Source organism: Cricetulus griseus, chromosome 4 (genome assembly GCF_003668045.3).
Source record: "Cricetulus griseus strain 17A/GY chromosome 4, alternate assembly CriGri-PICRH-1.0, whole genome shotgun sequence".
In the NCBI taxonomy this organism is placed as follows: domain Eukaryota; kingdom Metazoa; phylum Chordata; class Mammalia; order Rodentia; family Cricetidae; genus Cricetulus; species Cricetulus griseus.
The window spans coordinates 178,394,029-178,414,917 of NC_048597.1; the positions used below are offsets into that span (position 1 = coordinate 178,394,029).

General features: G+C 40.3%; 1 protein-coding gene and 1 pseudogene across 1 annotated transcript; both read right to left on the bottom strand.

Annotated features, from left to right (window-relative positions):
* Positions 1–6,203: 6,203 nt before the first annotated feature.
* LOC113835209 (gamma-secretase subunit APH-1B-like) lies at positions 6,204–20,664 on the bottom strand. Its single transcript, XM_035444224.1, has 5 exons — positions 20,316–20,664; positions 14,075–14,145; positions 13,332–13,454; positions 6,878–7,005; positions 6,204–6,266 (listed from the first exon to the last, which is right to left on the bottom strand). Exons 1-5 carry the CDS (start codon positions 20,426–20,428, stop codon positions 6,204–6,206), a joined length of 498 nt encoding a protein of 165 aa, XP_035300115.1. The 5' UTR covers positions 20,429–20,664.
* LOC113835196 lies at positions 16,317–20,098 on the bottom strand (annotated as a pseudogene).
* Positions 20,665–20,889: the final 225 nt, after the last annotated feature.

Sequence of the window (20,889 nt, forward strand, 5' to 3'; positions counted from 1 at the left end):
AAAATGTAGTACATTTATACAATGGAGTACTACTCAGCAGAAAAAAACAATGGAATCTTGAAATTTGCAGGAAAATGGATGAAAATCGAAGAAACCATTCTGAGTGAGGTAACCCAATCACAAAAAGACAAACATGATATGTACTCACTCATATGTAGATTTTAGACATATAGTAAGGGATTGCCATCCTACAATCCACACTGCCAGAGAAACTAGTAAACAAGGAAGACCCTAAAAGAGACAAACTTTGTCCCCTGGAGAAGGGGAAAGGGTCACCATCCCCTGAGCAAATTGAGAACATGGGAAGAGGGAGTGAGAAGGGAAAAAAAGGAAGGATGCAGAGGTCACAAGGAAGCAGAAATTTTGAGTCAGGTGTAGATTAGAAGAAAGGACATATGATAGGTAGGATTTTAGTGGGGGGGTGGTAGAGGAGGAAGGAAGGGAGAAGGGAACTGGGATGTCATGTAATTCAATCTTGTTTGTAATTCAAATATATAAAAAATAAAAAATAAAACAAACAAACAAAAAAGAAATCCTAGTCATTGGCCAGCAGCATTGTACCTAATATAAGTCTCTGTGTGTTATTTTGGGCAACAACTTGGCAGTGGGGCTCAGACTGCTGGTGGCAAGATTTGACGTTATAAAATGGTGTCAGGTCACTCATGTAAACTGTCATATCATCTGCAAATAGTGAAAGTTTGACTTCTTCCTTTCCAATTTGTATCCCCTTGATCTCCTTTGTTGTCTTATTGCTCTAGCTAACACTTCAAGTACAATATTGAAGAGATATGGAGAGAGTGGACAGCCTTGTCTTGTTCCTGATTTTAGAGGAATCGCCTTGAGTTTCTCTCCATTTAGTTTGATGTTGGCTGTTGGTTTGCTGTATATTGCCTTTATCTTGTTTAGGTATGTTCCTGTTATTCCTGGTCTCTCAAAGACCTTTATCATGAAGGGATGTTGGATTTTGTCAAAGGCTTTTTCAGCATCTATCAAGATGATCATGTGGTTTTTCTTTTTCAGTTTGTTTATATGGTGCATTACATTGATGGATTTTCGTATGTTGAATCATCCCTGTATTCCTGGGATAAAGCCAACTTGATCATGGTGGCTGATTTCTCTGATGTGTTTTTTGATTTGATTTGCCAGTATTTTGTTGAATATTTTTGTGTCGATGTTCATGAGGGACATTGGTTTGTAATTCTCTTTTTTCGTTGTGTCTTGGATACCAAGGTAATTGTAGCCCCATAAAAAAAAGCTTGGCAATGTCCCTTCTGCTGCTATTGTATGGAACAATTTGACGAGTACTGGTATTAGCTCTCCTTTGAATTTCTGGTAGAATTCTGCACTGAAACCATCTGGCCCTGGGATTTTTTTGGTTGGTAGATTCTTGATGACTGCTTCTATTTCGTTAGGCATTATAGATCTATTTAACTTGCTTATCTGTTCTTGATTTAATTTTGGTAAGTGATATCTATCCAGAAAATTGTCCATTTCCTTTAGATTTTCATATTTTGTGGAGTACAGGTTTTCAAAGTATGACCTGATGATTCTCTGGATTTCTTCAGTGTCTGCTGTTATGTCCCCCATTTCATTTCTGATTTTATTAATTAGCATGCTCTCTCTCTGCCTTTTGGTTAGTTTGGATAAAGGTTTGTCTATCTTGTTGACTTTCTTGAAGAACCAATTCTTTGTTTCATTGAGTCTTTGTAGTGTTTTCCTAGTTTCAACTTTATTGATTTCAGCCCTCAGTTTGATTATTTCCTGGCATCTACTCCTCTGGGGAGAGTTTGCTTCTTTTTGTTTTAGAGCTTTCAGTTGCGCTGTTAATTCTCTAATGTGACTATTCTCCAGTTTCTTCATGTGGGCATTTAGTGCTATGATCTTTCCTCTTAGCACTGCTTTCAAAGTGACCCATAGGTTTGGGTATGTTGTGTCTTCATTCTCATTAAATTCTAGGAAGTCTTTAATTACTTTTTTTTATTTCTTCCTTGACCCAGGCATGGTTCAATTGTGCATTATTTAATTTCAATGAGTTTGTAGGGTTTCTGCAATTTGTAGTGTTGTTGAATTCTAACTTTAAAGCATGGTGGCCTGATAAGATACAGGGGGTTATTCCAATTTTTTTTTTTTTTTGTATCTGTGTAGGTTTGCTACGTTACCGAGTATGTGGTTAATTTTAGAGAATGTTCCATGTGGTGCTGAGAAGAAGGTATATTCTTTTGTGTTCAGATGGAATGTCCTATAGATATCTGTTAAACGCAATTGGGTCATAACTTCTATTAGTTCTTTTGTTTCCTTGTCAAGTTTCTGTCTGGTGGTCCTATCTAGTGGTGAAAGTGGGGTGTTGAAGTCTCCTATGATAAGTGTGTGAGATTTTATGTGTGATTTGAGCTTTAGTAATGTTTCTTTTACAAATGTGGGTGCCTTTGTATTTGGGACATAGATATTCAGGATTGAGACTTCATCTTGATGGACTTTTCCTGTGAAAAGTATGAAATGCCCTTCTTCATCTCTTTTGACTGATTTTAGTTTGAAGTCTAATTTGTTAGATATTAGGATTGCTACACCAGCTTGTTTCTTGGGTCCATTTGATTGGAAAATCTTTTCCCAACCCTTTATTCTGAAGTGCCATCTGTCTTTGAAGTTGAGATGTGTTTCTTGTATGCTGCAGAAGGACGGATTCTGTCTTCGTATCCATTCTGTTAGCCTGTATCTTTTTATAGGCAAGTTAAGACCATTGACATTGAGGGATATTAATGACCATTGATTGTTGATTCTTGTTTGTTTTGGATTTGTTGTTAATGGTGTTATTGTGTGTGGATTTCCCCACTTTTTTATATTTTGGTGTTTGGTAAAGTGGGATTATCTATTGCCTATGGGAACTACTACAGCTGATAAACACTTCAGCAAAGGGGCTGGATACAAGATTAACTCAAAAACATCAGTAGCCCTACTATATACAGAAGATAAATGTGCTGAGAAAGAAATCAGAGAAACATCACCCTTCACAATAGCAACTAACAACATAAAATATCTTGGGGTAATACTAACCGAAAAAAATGAGAAAGACCTGTATAGTAAGAACTTTGAGTCCTTAAAGAAAGAAACTAAAGAATATAACAGGAAATGGAAAGATCTCCCGTGCTTTTGGATAGCCAGCATCAACATAGTAAAAATGGTAATCTTGCCAAAAGCAATCTACAGATTCAATGCAATTCCCATAAAAATCCCAACACAATTCTTCACAGACCTTGAAAGAACAGTACTCAACTTCATATGGAAAAACAAAAAACCCAGAATAGCCAAAACAACCCTGTACAATAAAGAAACTTCCGGAGGCATCACCGTCCCTGACTTCAAGCTCTATTATAGAGCCATAGTCCTGAAAACAGCTTGATATTGGCACAAAAATAGACAGGCTGACCAATGGAATCAAATTGAAATCTTGATATTAACCCACACACCTATGAACACCTGATTTTTGACAAAGAAGCTAAATTTATACAATGGAAAAAAGAAAGCATCTTCAACAAATGGTGCTGACAGAACTGGCTTCGGACATGTAGAAGATTGCAGATTGATCCATATCTATTGCCATGCACTAAACTTAAGTCCAAATGGATCAAAGACCTCAACATAAATTCAGCCACACTGAACTTCCTAGAAGAGAAGGTAGGTGGCACCCTTGAACAAATTGGTACAGGAGACCGCTTTCTGAACATAACACCAGTAGCTCAAACATTGAGATCGACAATTAATAAATGGGACCTCCTGGATCTGAGAAGCTTCTGTAAAGCAAAGGACACAGTCAGCAAGACAAACGCCAGCCCACAGAATGGGAAAAGATATTCACCAACCCAACCCTACATGTGACAGAGGGCTGATCACCAAAATATACAATGATCTCAAGAAGCTAGCCACCAAAACACCAAACAATGCAATTAAAAGATGGAGTGCAGAACTAAATAGAGAATTCTCAACAGAGGAAGCCAAAATGGCTGAAAGACACTTGAGAAAGAGCTCAATATCCTTAGCCATCAGGGAAATGCAGCCAGGTTTTGAAATCTGGAATAAACAGATAGAGGGAAACACACAGCTTTCAACAGCTGGACTCCATCTCACAAACATGAGATGACTGTCATGTGTTAAAGACTTGGGAAAGCACAGCAGACACTGGTCTGTGAACTTGCACTTTGCTCGACTCAAATGGCAACTCTAGAAGAAAGCTGTCAGCCAGAACCTAATGGGATGCTTAACAGAAAGCACATGGTGCACCTAGCCCTGGTTTATAGCCATTTCTGTTTTAATTAATTGGCTGTAAGAATTTGCAACCAAGGCAGGTACATCTAAATTACTTACATATGAACCAGTAGTATTCAGGGTAACATGAGGAAGCAGAGTTAGTTTTTTGGCTGTACAATTGCTATGGATTCCAAAGTTTAATCCTAATAAAACACTAACAAGAACACAGCTCAGTGGTAGAATGCATGTTCATTATGTATGAAGCCCTGGGTTCAATCCCCAGCACCAAAGCATGACTGACAGAGTGCCACAAGGTGCGGTGAGTGAAATTACTGAAGACAAGTCTCCACCATCTCAGGACTTAAATACTACTAAGTAGCACAGACAATGAAGAAATAATTAAATAAATAATTAATGGCAAATTATGATAGATAGTAACACAGTTACTACAGTTGTGATGAATGCCAGGATGAGAACAAGGTGATCTACTTAAGGGGTGATGGAGGTCCTGATAATATGGCACTTAACCTGACACAGATAGCAAAAGGAGTGAGCTAACCCTATACAGGCTGGCTATGGGAGGAGCACAGGTGAGGACAAAGAGCTGGATACAGATAAAAACTAGGGCCGGTATGAATAAAGTTTTGGAATGGAGGAGCAGGTGAGGTTAGACAACAGCGAAGCCTGTGGATAAGCAATGTGTTATTCTCTGTGAAATACAGGGTGGTAGAGAAGGTTTAGATTGAGATAATAATGATTGATTTTGATTTTTCAAACGGCATAAAAATGGATTAAAGGAGATTGTGGTAAAGTACAGAGAAGAGGTAGGAGAAGATTGCACTGCTGAGGAGAACATAGGATGGTAACTTAGGGAGGTAGTGGTGGAGCTGGAGGGTGGACAGGAAGAGCTCACAGGGCTTGCTGATGGATTGAATGGGAAGCAGAAGCCAAGACCAATTCTTACATTTCTGGCCTGATGATAAATGAAGTGTTAAGGATACAAAGGCTTGAGGGGCATCAACCCTTGAAAGAGGTTGGGAGGAAGAGGCAGGGACAAGCTTGCAAGTATGGGTATAAATAATATCCAAAAAAATCTTGGTTACTTGTAACAGGCCATGAGATTTCAAAAGGCAGATGTCAAATAAGCACTTGAATGTCTGAGTATAATACTCGAGAGGACAGACCAAGGAAAGGAAAAGCAGTAGCCCAGCCTCCACATGGAACTTAATGTCATACCATGGATGAGAGTTTCCAAAGAGCTACTAAAGACAATGGAAGATTAAGTCCTAAGATACTACACCATTTCTAAATCTCTGAGTGTCTCATAGTCAGCAATGGCTGGGCAGTGGTGGCACATGCCTTTAATCCTAGCAACTCAAGAGGCAGAGGCAGGCAGAACTCTGTGAGTTCAAGGCCAGCCTGGTCTACAGTGCAAGTTCCAGGACAGTCAAGGCTACCCAGAGAAACCCTGTCTTGAAAAATAAAATAAAACAAAACAAAACAAAGAGACAGCAAAGGAGTCAAGAATGAAGTGAAAGAAAATCTTGATAGTGTTTGTAGCAAAAGTCAAGAAGGAAAGTGAGGGACCATTCAACCCTTTATAACGACTGTTGAGCTGGAGAGATGGCTCACTTGCTGCTCTTAAAGAGGACTGGAACTTGATTTCCAGCACTCAATAAGGAAAACTCACAACTGACTATAACTCCAGCTCCAGGGGATCTGATACCCTCTTGTGACCTCTGTGGACACCTATACACATTTACATATATGTGCACATTGACCCACATATGCACACATAAGTAAAAATAAATGTTTATAACATGTTAAATGCTGCTATGATGAACAAAGAACAATTTCCATTTTGACTGGCACAAATGAAGTTGAAAAGGATGGTTTGAGAAGAAGCCAGACTGGGTTAGAAATCTGAGGCAAAAAGAAGTAGACAGGGTCAATGAGATGGCTCAGTCGGTAAAGACACTTGCTGCCAAGCCAGACGATGTGAGGTGCAGACTGGCACTGTAATACTATCAGTAAGAACTGAAACTAGCACATCTGCTACTGGTCAGTATGTGTAAGGTATCACCACCTTATGGAGTCTGGTTTAGTAATTTGTATCAAGGACTTACAACATTCACACCAATTGACTTCATAGTCTCCTGCCTCAAAACTTAAAACATATGGTGAAAATTCCATGTACATAAATAGTCAAGAAAGTTTCACAACATCAAAATAACAACAAAAACAAAAGGGAAGTGATTAACCAAATAAGTCAAATTTAAATAATTTTCATTTAAAGATTTAAACTTAACTAAAATTGGTATCTTAAGGAGTTTGTAATGAAAGAAAGTTGCTTCAGATATGCTTCATAACATAAGCATGATGCAAACTATTCTAGACTTGACCATACATCCACTAAAGGACAGACATGAGGAAAACCTCTAATGAGACAGATCCCCCTCCCCAAATTAACTAGACTGTCACTCTACTAAAACACACATGACTCACTGTTGACTTCCAGGGCTTCTCTGACTTGCCCTCATTTCCCATGAATGTGTCCTTCATTTGGTTGGAATCTACCACTCAGACCTATGCACTTGAGCTCTGCAAGCACTGAGAGCACAGTCACAACACTTACTTGGGTGGACACCAGCAGGTGAGTCAGGAGAACCATAAGGAGGATGTACCACTTTTTCTTCTCACAGCCATCAAAAAACACAATGCCCCAGAACACATGCAGCAGTATGATAACCAGTGTCATGAAAGCTGAAAAGACAAGTCAGCAATTAACAGCCAGTCCTGCAGACAATAGTCACCAAAGCCAGCCAAACCCCATCACTGTGCATTGGCTCTGAGGGTCCCCTAGCTGCAGTGATAAAATCTGACCACCAGTGCATAGTTCTGGCTTGATAAGAACTCTATGATAATTTTCAAAGAAGCATATCTGGGAGGGAGGTCCAGCCTTTCTAGAAGCTATTGCTCTAGAATATGAACCTGTTTGCCAAAAGCCAACTTGAGTTTGGCTTTCAAGGAGTTTCCCTGAGGTATGCCATGAAATTTACACAAGTATCTGTTTCAAACATATTAATTTTTATACGCATAGGTGGTTTGCTTTCATGTATATCTGTGTGACACCTGTGTGCCTAATGTCTAAGCAGGCCTGAAGAAGGCATCAGATCTCCTGGGACTGGAGTTACAGTTATGAGCTACCTTGCAGGTGCTGGAAATTGAACCCAGGTCTTCTGAAAGAACATCCAGTGCTTTTAACCACTGAACCATACCTCTAGGTCCAGCATAGCTCGTTTCCAAATAGCCTTCAGCACTACTTGAAGAGAATGTTATCAATTGAACAGACCATCTTCTGTCTAAACAAGTCTCTTCACTGAAGGGGACTTTTTCTTTAGAATCTTTTTTAAAGAATGTAATAATTTTTTAAAGAAAGGAGTGTAACTAAAAGATCACTGTAATTATTTAAGTTTCTTCTTCCACAAGTGGCAGTGATCAGCAACCTCAGGTCTCTAGGGAATACTGTCTGTGTATGTGTCCTGTGTCCTGGATAAAATTTCTTCTTTAAAACAGGCAAGTCCTATATATTCTGCATACTTTAACATGAAAAAAGGCATATAGATGGCCCTTTCATGCCACATAATAAAGAGACTGCAAGCTTTAATGCACAGACAGAAAACCCCAGGCTAGAGTTCTGCACTACTTGAAGGAAAAATAACCTGACATTGCCAAGCATAGGAGAATAGTTGCATCTATTTCAGTCCCGGAAGGCATTCGAGCTATACTATATATTACAGACTATATATACTATAGACTACATACACTATATACTCTATCTGTACTCCAAACCAGTTCTCAAATCTTTATATTCCTAGTCCAGGGACCTGTTATCAATATAAATTCCTGGTACTAATCCCACTGATGGATCAGAAGCAATGGGGAAGGAGCCCAGCAAAGCCAGTTTAAGCATCCTTCGTAGACAATCAATGCATGGTCAAGTTTCAGAATTCTGCCAAGGAGGCATTCTTATAAATGTGCATAAGGAGATACAAGAATATTTACATCAGCACTGCTGTAATAACAAAGAATGCCCAATGTTACCACACGGATAAGTAAATTACAGCGTACTCACACAGTGAACTACTATATATGACCCACAACATGTATCATCTCAAGAACACTATGCTGAGTTAGAACAAACACACTGTGAAAATGCATAATATTCATATGAAGTAAGAGATCCACAAAATATTAAAAGGACATAACTGTTGTGTCTAGAGGAGAGTAAGCTGTCATATTCTGTGACAGTGTGTAGTTTGAATTCTCATTGGTCTTAATACTACAAACCTCCAGTCAGATATAGGGGTAAATGCTGAAAGATCAGAGAAGCAGAGCAACCAGCCACTAGTTCTTACTGTTACTGAATCCTCAGACCAAAGGGGCAATCCTGTCCCTATGAATCCTCAGACTGAATGCAATGAGCTCCTGTCTCTTCCTGACTTACACACCTCTCTCCACCCACCCATATCACTCCTGTCTCCACCTCCCTGCAGCTGGGATTAAAGGGTGTCACTTCAAGTGCTGGGATCCCCTTTGTGTGAGCTCTGTTTCTCTTTTAGCATGGATCGAGTTTGTGTAGCCCAGAGTGGCCTTGAACTAACAGAGATCCATCGGCCTCTGTCTCCCAAGTGCTGGGATTGAAGGTGTATGCCACCACTGCCTGGCCTCTATGGCTAGCTAGTGAGGCTAGCTTTGCACTCTGATCTTCAGGCTCCCCTTCATCTTGGCTTAAGGTCAGAGAGTTCAAAACTACCCTACTCTTCCAAGGTTAAAGTCATAAGACCTAAAGGTCTAAGGCGTGGCTACTGTAGGATGTTTGATCTTGGTCTTGGACATTTTATCTAAATAGCAACAGAATTGGTCTGAGGTATGGTTACTCTTGACCCTCAAGGGCAGATAATGAGAAATTTAGTCTAAGGTGTGTTTACCAAATGTTTAGATAATTAAGGAAGAAAATCTGTTTCTTTCTTGTATCTTGATAAAGAAGTCTTTTGCCATGTTCCCCTTTTTGGTTGGGGTATTTAAGAATGTTGAAGAATAAATTCGAGGCATCCAGTAGTCACTGGATTGCCCTCCCAATTCTATCCTGTGTCTCTTTTTCTTAGTGTCTTTACCTGCTGTTTCTCAATCCACACTCCCTGTCTCAGGTATGAACCTGCTAAGTCGGCTGGTTCCAACTGAAGCCCCACAAAGATGGATTACAAGAGATGGTGCAAAATATAACCACATTGTCATACTAAGTAGAATTTAACTAAGGGAGCACTGCCTCCCAAATACCCCAAAGATAAGTAGTTTGCTAACCAGGCCTGCTAATGATAAACAAATTTAAGGATTCTAGTATATAAGTGTTTGTTCATCAGGATTAACCAGCTTAGACTCCATTACCATAACAACAGACAAAACTCCAATCTAAAACCAACCATTATGCCTATGCTGGTATCAAGGAGCATGCCTCTAACAGACAGCTCAAGGGGCAGCATAAGGTCTCAACCACTGTCAAGTCCTGGTGTGCCATAAATCCCACAGTTCCCCTCTTGAGATAGCATAATTCTGCAATCATCTCACAAGAACCTGCTTGTCCCCTCAAGCCATAGGATGTTTTTTAGACTACCTTACAAGATCAGAACTGAGACACTGACCAATCAGGGCCACACACTGATGGTTTAACTGTTCACACCCTTTGCTTCTACACCTCAGTTTTTCTCTTCAGACCTAAAACTCTTGTCAGTGTGATCAAGATAGGCTTTGGGGTCATTGGATCCCCATGACTGATCTTCTCCCCACTGCACCATATTTACCTCTTTCTCAAACTTTCACATTCTCATCTCTTGACTTGGTGTACAGTAGACAGCTGGCCAATCCTACTCTTTTGGGACGTTGAGAGATGGGAATTTTGTCTCAAAATTCCAATACAGGCCATGAACTAAACCTTACTATGACAAAAGATTGTGGAGTGTTTATTCCATCTACAGTTGGTAAGAAAAAGTATCCTACCACATACAAATAATTACACTACATGAATGCCATTTGACACTTATTGACAAATGGACTAATTCCAACTAGAAATGAAGATGTGTTAACAGCATCTGTAGTGTCTCTCATTTTCATTACTAAACCCTTCTCAGTACCTGTTCCTATATATAAAACCCTGAAAGTCCTTCAGATACTCCAACACTAGAATTTTCTTTATTCTATTCTTCTCAAGGTCAGAAAAACATGGGACTATAGAGATGGCTCCATGATTAAGAGCTGTTGCTATATTTTATAATACTGGGTTTGATTTTACTTGTTTGTTTGTTTGTTTGTTTTTGAGACAAGATTTCACTGCCTTTGCTATCCTGGAACTAGCTCTGTAGATTAGGATTGTCTCAATCTCACAGAGATCCACTTGCCTCTGCCTCTAGTGTGCTGCTTCAGCCACCGTTAACATCACAACCTGGCTAATTTTACTTAATTCTTATTGACTCTAACCTGGGAATTCTCTTCCTTCTCTTCATTTTTTTAAAATTTAGATCAGTCTGGCCTCGAACTCACAGATCCATTTGCCTCTCCCTCCTGAGTGCTAGGATTATAAGTGTACACCAGCATGCCTGGCTTTTGCTCATTACTTCTGTCCTTGAAAGATCTGGAAATTGAAACTTGTAGAGGAAAGGTCTCTTCTCTGAACTTGGAACATCCTTCCCTTCAGTTCCTTCCTTTACTGTTGTAGTTATTATTTATCTTTAAGTAAATTTCTCTAATTCTACAAGCAGTGACTAGCTCTATTTTTTGATAAATGTTTATCAAATTTTATCTAGTAACAATGGACTCCATGGATGGTATATGGCCATAAAAAGATAGCCATAGTCCTTGCTTACATTATTTAGCACACAACTGGAAAGACATACATTAAATAATATTCATATCTTCACTTAATCACAGCTCGGGTACATAGGCAAAGAACTCCACTGTCCACAGGTGCCCTTATATTTCTCTTCCTCCCTGTAATATTTATACAGTGCTTTATGAAGTTAAGATTTTGTTTTTATACTTATTGTGGGTAGAAGGTATGGAGAAATCTTTAATAATTATTTATAGACTGCATGCTTAACAATCAAAAGGACCTGTCCCAGAATATTAAATCAGTGATATGACTTGAACTTGGAACCTCAATCCCATACCTCCTTCTCTACCAAGCATTTCAAAGAAATGGCAATGAGTCTACCTTACTGCTGGCCTGCTCCACAATCACAGATAATAAAGAATACCTTACATGCATACTTCATAAACTATGCCTGTCACATAAACATTCATGTACATACAGTAATCATACAATATGTGTAGCATTGGCACAAATGGCAGAGAAAGACACTAATTAATGACCTCATATTCCTTATTTATACTAATTACCATTTTAGATACAAATCTATAAGGGACTCATTTTAAACTGCCCTTGAAAATAGCCTGGTTTACTAAAGGGAGTTAGCACCATCTAGAGGACAAAAGCCAAAAATACATGAAGATGTAAAGATGACAGCTGCTTTAACAATGTAAACTAAGAAAATTCAAAATACAGAAGGTGTGGACACTGACAGACATTAGCCACTAAAGCTATATTTTTTACAAACCTAGTATTATTAACATTTTAATTTTATGCTGGAAATATTCCAGTTTGGGAATATTCACAAAGGCAATCTTCTGTGTTGGAGGCAACATTAATAAGCACGATAAATTAACTCACTTTCCCTTAACTTGTGCTAAGAGTTAAAGAGTCTGAACTGGATGCCATAGGCCTCAGAAATCAAAGACTTTTCAAACAGGGAAGACTGGCTTGCTGGCTTCACAGAGGATGGATTCACTTGAGAAGCTGACTGCACTGATGTCCACAGGAGAGGCTAAGATTTGAACTAATGAGGAAACTGAGACTAGTGGAGGACTGTCTCTGGGTTCATGGATTGCCATGATGTCTCTAAACTACTGCATCTTTTAAAAGTGGGTCATTTCTCTTTATAACCTTTTTATTCTATTAAAAGCTACTGAAACACTATTTAGTTTTTGGTCATATTCCCATACAATATGGTAAGCTCCATAATGAGCTTTGACCTGTATGTGAACATTGATTTAACTGAAAAAATGGGTATGTGAGTCCACTTATTTCAATGACATAACTGCTGTTGGTCTAGACAACTACAAACATATATTCATCTATTTTTAAGCAAAGTGAAATTTAATAATATTCTAATTATGAAACAAACTTGTGACCATTGTGTCATAACTTGTAGTTGGTGAATGAAAAGCAATGTGAAAAGAGTTGGTCCTTTTTAACTGCATCTTTGCATAAAAAGATTAATTCATCTACTATTTTTCTCTCTGAATTTAAAAATCAAATCATGCTGTCTGTAAAAGACACAGAGTTATAGACTAATCAAAGACTAGAACTCAGGAATAGGGGTCTTGTATTGAATCTCTAGCACTGGGCAAGAAAAAAAATAGGGGTTTACAGGTTTATATTGAAGATAAATATATTATGTCAAAACAAAGAGAATAGATCTCATGAAAATTAGCTGCTAATGTTTCAACTATACTGTAACATTTTAGTATAGCCAAACATATATATATATGCATCTTTGCTTGGGTTTTGATATTATTGTTGTTGTTTGTGTTATTTTTGTTTTTGTAAGATAGGGCTTTCTCTGTGTAGGTTTGGAGGCTGTCATGGAACTCACTCTGTAGACCAGGCTGGCCTCAAACTCTCAGAGATCTGCCTGCCTCTGCCTCTTGAATGCTGGGATTAAAGGTGTGTGCCACCACTGTCTGGTAAATATATAAATCTTTTGCAAGATAAATTCCTGTAATATTCTAAAGCATTCCAACCAAACCCCTGTCCCCACTCCCAGGTCCTTCACTTATAGTGCCTAGGAATATCATCCCTTTAAAAGGGAATGTTTTCCCATTAAAAGAATTCACTTGAATTCTGAAGCCAATGAATTGCAATAAGGATGATCCTTTAGAGCAGGACCCTGAACACCCACAGCTATGGCACATACCTGAATTAAGGAAGAACTGTGGAGAATCCCCATGAATGCCCACTGTGCCTGGCCCCAAGGAGTCAAACAAGGGGTTCACAAAGGAAAACACTCCGCTCGTGATTCCAAAGCCCAAGCCAGAAACTAAAGAGGAAGAAAAACACCGTTAAGCCCTCTTCCTGTTATGAGTTCAGTTCAACTCTAATTTGCAAGGACTGGGGAACACTATTTCCCTGCAGGGAAAAGGCTACACCAGCTGTTGCTGAAGCATCAGACAGCCAGCTCTGGAAGGCTAAGTGAGAAGGGAGAGAGGAAAGGAAGTACAGGAGGTAGTAGATCAATGAACCAAGGAGAGGCACAGAAGAAACTAGAGAGGAAGAAGAAACTAGAGAGGAAGGCCCTGGCTTTGGTTTATTGTAGCCAAACTGTGAGGGAGTAACTGTGATTGCAAGGTGGGATCTCTGGGCCAGATGGAGCTAATTCTACATGGAGACCTAGATCCTGTGTGTTGTGTGTGTGTGTGTGTGTGTGTGTGTGTGTGTGTGTGTGCACTCTTGTGCCTGCTTGAGTTTATGTGTTATCATGTACAGGCTGTGCAGGTGCTGGATCCCCTAGAACTAGAGTTACAGGTGGTTGTGAGCTATCATCTGGGTGCTGGGACTGAATGCAGGTCCTCTGCAAGAGCAGTAGGTGCTCCTAACTGCTGAGCCACCTCTCTAGCACTTCTGTTATTTTTCTTTATGACACCTCAGGATCTAACTTACCATAGGCCAACAGTCGCATTGAGGGTGCTGTCTCCTCAGGGTTTATGCTTTTCAAACCCTCACTGGCTCTTCTAAAAGAAAAACACATTTTTAAATTTTATTTTAAAGAAAAAGCCATACATCAGGCAGGTCACATGACCCTTCAAAACTAGGTACTTAGTGAAGCTTCTGATCAGGTTATACTCCAGGTTATAATCCAGAATCCATTTAAGTGAAACCTGGCACTCTTTTTTTGTTGTTAATTCTTTTGTTGCCTTATTTTGCTTTGTTTGTGACAGGCTCTCTATATATAGCCTGGATGTCCTGGAACTCACTATATAGACCAGACTGGCCTTGAACTCAGAGGTCCCTCCCCTTCTGCCTCTTGAAGGCTGGGATTAAAGGCCTATGCCACCACATCCAGCTCCAGCATATTTTCCTGTTCTTTTTAAGATTCACTCATTTTTATGTGCTTTGGTGTTTTTCCTGCATGTGTATCTGTGTGAGTGTGTTGAAACTCTTATACTGGAGTTACTATGAGCCATGTAGGAGGTGCTGGGGATTGAACCCGGGTCCACTGGAAGAACAACCAGTGCTCTTTACTGCTGAGCTATCTCTCCAGCCCATTTTCAATAACTGAAGTCAAGTGAGATTTCCAACAACTCCATCTAGCTGATGTTTCCATGAAAGGAAAAAATTAAAATATCAGTAACAAGCCAATTGGGACTGAGTTCAATAGGAATAAAAGTGATGCTCTAATCTCTGAGATCAGTGAATATTTATTTCTTTATCCTGGGGGATCTATCACTCTGAATTTTCTTTTCTCCGAAGTCTTAGGCCTTTATCTTTTTTAAAAAAATTTAAATTAGAATCCAGCTTGTTTTACATGTCAATCCCAGTTCCCTCTCCCTTCCCTCCTCCCCTCCTCCCCACGGCTCCCTTTACTGCTCCCTTTCTGCTCCTCGGGGAGGGTGGGGCCTTCCATTGAAGATCTTCAAAGTCTGTCACAACATTTGGAGCAGGAGCTAGGCCCTCCAATGTGTGTCTAGGCTAAGAGAGTATCTCTCTATGTGGAATGGGCTCCCAGAGTCCATTTGTATACTAGGGGTGAATACTGATCCACTGCCAGAGGCCCCATAGATTGCTGAGGCCTCCCAACTGACACCCCCGTTGGGGGGGGGGGGTCTGAATGGGTCCTATGCTGGTTTCCCAGTCTGGGGTCTATGAGTTCCCCCTTGTTCAGGTCAGCTGTTTCTGTGGGTTTCTCCATCCTGGTCTTGACCCCTTAGCTCATCACTCCTCCCTGCCTGCAACTGGATTCAAGAGTTCAGCTTAGTGTTTAGCTGTGGGTGTCTACTTCTGCTTCCATCAGCTACTGGATGAAGGCTCTAGGATGGCATATAAGGTAGTCATCAATCTCATTAGGCCTTTATCTTTAACTTACTGGCATTCTGTTGTAACTTTCACTATTGCTATACTTATTCTTATTACCCCTTCTCTCTTGCACACTGAAAAAACAAAATTATTCTCACCCTTCTAGCAGCAATTTTTCCCTTTGATTCAGGAACTGAACCTGTGCCTCACTCATGCCAAGCACGTGTTCTACTACTGGGGTTTATCTTTTTTGTTTGTTTATTCATTTGGTTGTTTTGAGATGGTCTATGTAACTAGGTTGGCTTCAAAAATCACCATATAACTAAGATTACAGGTGTGTACCACCATGCAAAGTTTATGAGGTGCAGGGGATTAGGGAGTGGATTCAGGGCTACATCTTTAGGCCCCTTGACCCCTTGGCTCATCACTCCTCCCTGCCTGCAACTGGATTCCAGAGTTTAGCTCAGTGTTTAGCTGTGGGTGTCTACTTCTGCTTCCATCAGCTATTGGATGAAGTTATTTTATTTTAGAAAATAAAAAAAAAACAGAGAAACACTTCTAAATAGAAAAAAAGAAAAGAAAACAAACAGGGCTGAGAGTATAAGTCAGTGATAGAGCTTTTGCCTAGCTTGTGCCTAGACCCTTGTGGAGGATTGGGGGGGGGGAACAGGACACTGGATTGGACAGACAGAAACAAAGATAAAACAAAACTGCAGCAGGTTATCTTAACTTTTTACTTTTCTGTAAATATAAGATTTTTCTAAAATCACAAAATGTTTATTGTATCAATATTATCAAAAAACTGAATTAGGTTGCAAAACTTGCAATCCAAATATATACATTTCAGGCACCATACAGCAGTTTTAGACAACACAGGAGTTACTGAAGATGTTTTGTAGGCAATGACAGTTACGTTTTAGGCAAATAACTTGAAATTTTAAAAAGTTTGTGTGGAAAGGGCTAGAAAGATAGCTCAGCAGTTGAGAGCACTGGCTGCTCTTCTGGAGAACCTAGACTCTATTCCTAGCACCCTTATGGTGACTCACAACTGTTTATATCTTCAGGTCCATGGGATCTGTTGTCCTCTTCTCACCTTCTTGGACACCAGGCATGCACATGGTGCACAGACATACATGCAGGCCAAACATTCATACACATAAAAGTCAATGTTAAGAATTTTTTTCAAAAGTGTACAGGAATGGCTATGATTGCAGCCATATGCCAACTTCTCACTGTACAAGGCTTGGTCCTGTTTGACAGTCACAATCATCTCACTCATTCATTCATCAACAATGTAGTAACTGCTTCTGAGTCCTGACTCATGAAATAAACTTATTTGACTGAAATGATTTATTTTAAAAAGGGGGGGTACAAATGCTCCATATTTTAATCATGGCAGCAAATTCAGGCAGCAAAACTTTTGTTGAGTTGGTCCCTTAAAGTAAAAGGTCCAAACCTATTTGTGGCAGTATAGATATTTAAGCAAAATCTGAGTACACCAAACTCTAGAGTATTGAATGAAGTATAACACGAGAGATCAATTTAAATGTATTCACTTACATCCTAGCCCTCAAAAGGTAATTTATCCCTCAGGTTTTGTTCTCAAATGTATTTTTCCTTTTGTAGACTTGAAACTATAGAAGATGTTTTTTAAATGAGCCTGTTTCTCACTAATAGTCAAAACAACAGAAGGCATAATCTCTCTAAGAATAATTTAATATGTTAGGAGGGAAACATGAAGTCCCAATGGGAAGGCTCTTTGTTGTTTCAGTGATTATTTCTCTGGGTTATTTTTCTTCAATAATGTGGTTTTGTGTTCATTCATTACTTGTCAGTTTCCTCCCATTGTAAGTTCCATCCACCCAGCTAGAACTTCTGTCTCTGTCTCTGTCTCTCTGTCTCTCTCTCTCTCTCTTGTCTTTTATTTATTTATCTTGCTTTTCGAGACAGGGTTTCTCTGTGTAGCCCTGGCTGTCCTGGAACTAGCCCTGTAGATCAGGCTGGCTTCAAACTCACAGAGATCTGCTGCCTCTGCCTCCCAAGTGCTGGAATTAAAGGCATGCGCCCAGCCAGAACTTCTTTCTCTTCACCTTTGTAACAGATGCATTGGGCATCTGCTAATTCTTTTTTTTTAATGTGTTAAATTTTTCATTCTTTATTCCTTGTATCAGCAGATTAAATAGGTGGTATTTCCCCAACTACTGATTTAGAGAAATTAAGAAGCACCAGTAACTTTCACAGAGTAACATTCAGTAATCTCTTTAAATGTAATTTTAATCCTTATTATAAGCTAAATAGAATAATAATTTAATGCAATAAGCTAAATACACACAAAGCTGCATATCCTTAACTCTGTTATATATAGTTTGCATAGCCACACACAGGTTTAGTCAACTATACATTTTTACAATGAAAGTACTTAACACTTTTGTCATTATAACACCACCCAAAATACCTGTCCTGACATCAGGTTTATAAGCTTTGCCATCCCTACTACTGAAAGCATTTATTTTTAGAAACTTTACTGTTACCAAGGAAAATGAGGTCCACTAACACTTAACAAATAGTAGTTTCTTTTTAAAAAATATTCTTTAGAAAATATTAAAATAAATGACCTATTAAGACAGATAAATATTCTTATAAGAACTTAGTTCCTTAAAAGAAACACAAACCAGTTCATTCTCTTTAGTAACTTCTCCTGCCACTGTCATAAAAACTTGAAATACATAAAAGCACAAGCCTCAACTTTCATAAAGTCAAAAGGATATTTAGATTGCATATTATGCAGCTGTGGTATATAGCTTGAAATACACAAGTCTACCTAAATACTACTTTACCTTTTTCAGATGGAACTACACAGTTGGCAATGCTTTAAGTTAGTAGTCATTAAAGCCCAGCAAAGAATTAAATATAGCCAGATAAAGACAGGCAACGAAAGGCTCAAATTATAAAGGTAAAATTGAAGACCTCTTTCATTTCATATCTAGCTATCACGATATTTCTGTAGACAAGTTATAATGTATGGTTTCCAAACATAATATCAAAATTTCAGATATTACAAACGGTGTCAAGATCCATAGTTGGCTTCGTCAAAGGCTTTTCTAGCCCATTTCAATTCTTCATTCATATAAGTCTTTAACTCCAGCAAACTTCCTTGGGTCCTTCCGAATCAGGAAGGCAATATCTTCAACTTGCACTCACCCTGTCTTCCAATTGACATTGCCTTGTGAGTCATTTCAGTAATGAACTCTATGAAAAGGTCTTCAAGAATATCCAGTGACTCAGTGTAAGGATTCTGATCATCCCCAAACCCATACATCAAACATCATACATTGTAATTCTTTGGAGAAAAGTCTCTTTCTTTTCCCCTGTCTACCTTCTGCTCCTCCTCCAATTTCTTTGTTTTCCTCCTCAAAAGTGGGGTCTTCCTCTTCATCTGCCATCCTAGCTACCCGCCAGCCTTCGGATCCGGCATTGGTTAATTCTTCAGAAACACTTTTGGGAGGAAGGAGATAAAAGAGAGAACGAAAAGGGGAGGGAATGAAGGAAGGCAGGCAAGCCAGTTCATAAGTTTAAATACTCCATATTTCCAGGCTAGAAATGCACCAATCACCAAATCATAACTCAAGTCTAACTGGGAAAATAAATATTTAACTTACCTTAGCAGTCTATAATATGCAAGCCTGAACAGTTCTTGGATACAGACAGAGAGCAACACTCTGAAGATGAGCAGGTACTTCTGTATAGGTCCATCCCTGTTTTCAGCAATGATTCTCACTAGGTACCGAAACACAGATGGAAGCAGGAGAGATACCAGCCAGAAGAAAGCACTGGAATGTAGAAGGAAAAAGCCACAAGTTAACAGAAGCATGAAATTAACAATGACTTCAAATCTGCTGGAGAAGAAACCAAGATCTTGATTTTTTTTTAATTGGGGAAAAAACATCCTCGAAGTGGTGTTCTGAATCAGCAGTTGCTAATAAATGGTCCATTTTTTCTCCTAGCGAGAAAATAGTCCAAGAGAAATGTCACATTTGCTCAACCAGAATGTGCTCAGGGACCCTGTCATGTGCACACTAAGACACTACCTGCCAAGTACTGGCTAAGAGGAACTTGGTTGTTGACTATTTTTCCTAAGAGATGCTTTGCCTCTTCGGTGTGCCATAGAAATACACAACCAGTGAGTATTGCAATTTTCATATCCTCAAAATTCGCTAGAAAGGTTGTATTTAACGGCTAGATATCTGTAAAGGTAAGTGTCTTTTTTTTTTTTTCTGACAGAAAACGCATATCTAACCCTGTATTAGTAGTGTGCACCGTGTAAAATTCAGAAGCTGAAAACTTCTGGCAGGTACAAAGGGACCAGGACCACATCCACCAGCAGAGTTCGGTATTTATCAAGCTCTCAGCGGGACATACCTGGTCAGGTGTTGCGGCGTTTTCTCAGGCTTCCACCCTCGGCTGCACCCCAATCATTACCCCGGGATCTACAAGAAAAATCTGAGCCCAACCCCCCACTGTCATTCTGAGTCCCAGGATGGGGGTTGAGGAGGGGTGGGCCACTTTTCCTCAGATGACTTTAATGACAGGATGAGAACGACTCTTCGATTCCACTGAGCACCTGGTGAAAGAAGACTCCTACTGAAAGACTCCACACACGAATGTATTTCAGTGTTGCCACACTTAGCCTACAGAAGCCTAGATCCGCAGGGCGCGCCTGCTCAGCCCGCCCTTCTCCTCAGACCCTCTCCGTAGGGGAGGAGCCTCCCCTCCCTTCAGCCCTCGATGTCCCACAGGCTGGAGACACTAGGGGGTGGTGATCCCCGAGGTCACAGGAGCCCCGGCACGGGAGGGGACCCGCTGTGACAAGGACTCGGGGCAGTCTCACCCGGCGATGAGGAAGGTGACGCGCAAAGGGTCGGTGGCGATGGTGAAAACGTAGAGAGCGAGCGCGGGCCCGAAGGCGATGAAGGCGCAACCGAAGAACACGGCTGCGGTCATGACGACAGCCGAAGCCAGTCCAGGGAGCCTGAGGGGACCTGAGGTGCCCAGCGGGCAGTGGACGCTGGATAAGGGGCGGGGCAGGCTGCAAGGCTCCGCGTGCTCTGTCAAAGCAGGGGACCGGGCGGAGCTCTTGAGGCGGGGCCTCGAGGTGCTCCAAAGCCTATGGGAGCGGAGGGGAGGCGGAGCTCTTGAGGAAGGGCCTCTTGGTGCTCCAAAGCCTAGGGAACGAAGGGAGGGGCGGAGCTCGGAAGGCGGGGCCTCGAGATGCTCCAGTCTGAGAGGGGATTAGGCGAAGTTCGGGAGGCGGGTTCTTGATGTGTTCCATTGCCTGTCAGAATGGACGGCAGAGCGGGGCTTGGCATGCAGGGGCTCTAAGCACTGCAGTCACAGAGGACAAGGCAGGGCTCGGGTGTTGGTGCCTCGAGATGCTCCATGGCCCGTAAAAGCGGGTCGCTGGT

What these genes read in the sequence shown, in the direction of transcription:
- LOC113835209 (XM_035444224.1), bottom strand. Translation starts at nt 20,428, where the DNA reads ATGACCGCAGCCGTGTTCTTCGGTTGCGCCTTCATCGCCTTCGGGCCC. An exon ending in AATGCGACTGTTGGCCTATG is followed by an intron (nt 13,455 to 14,074) that starts GTAAGTTAGATC and finishes CTTCCTCTTTAG; the next exon opens with TTTCTGGCTTGGGCTTTGGA. An exon ending in ACCTGCTGGTGTCCACCCAA is followed by an intron (nt 6,267 to 6,877) that starts GTAAGTGTTGTG and finishes TCTTACTGATAG; the next exon opens with TATTACAGTGCCAGTCTGCA.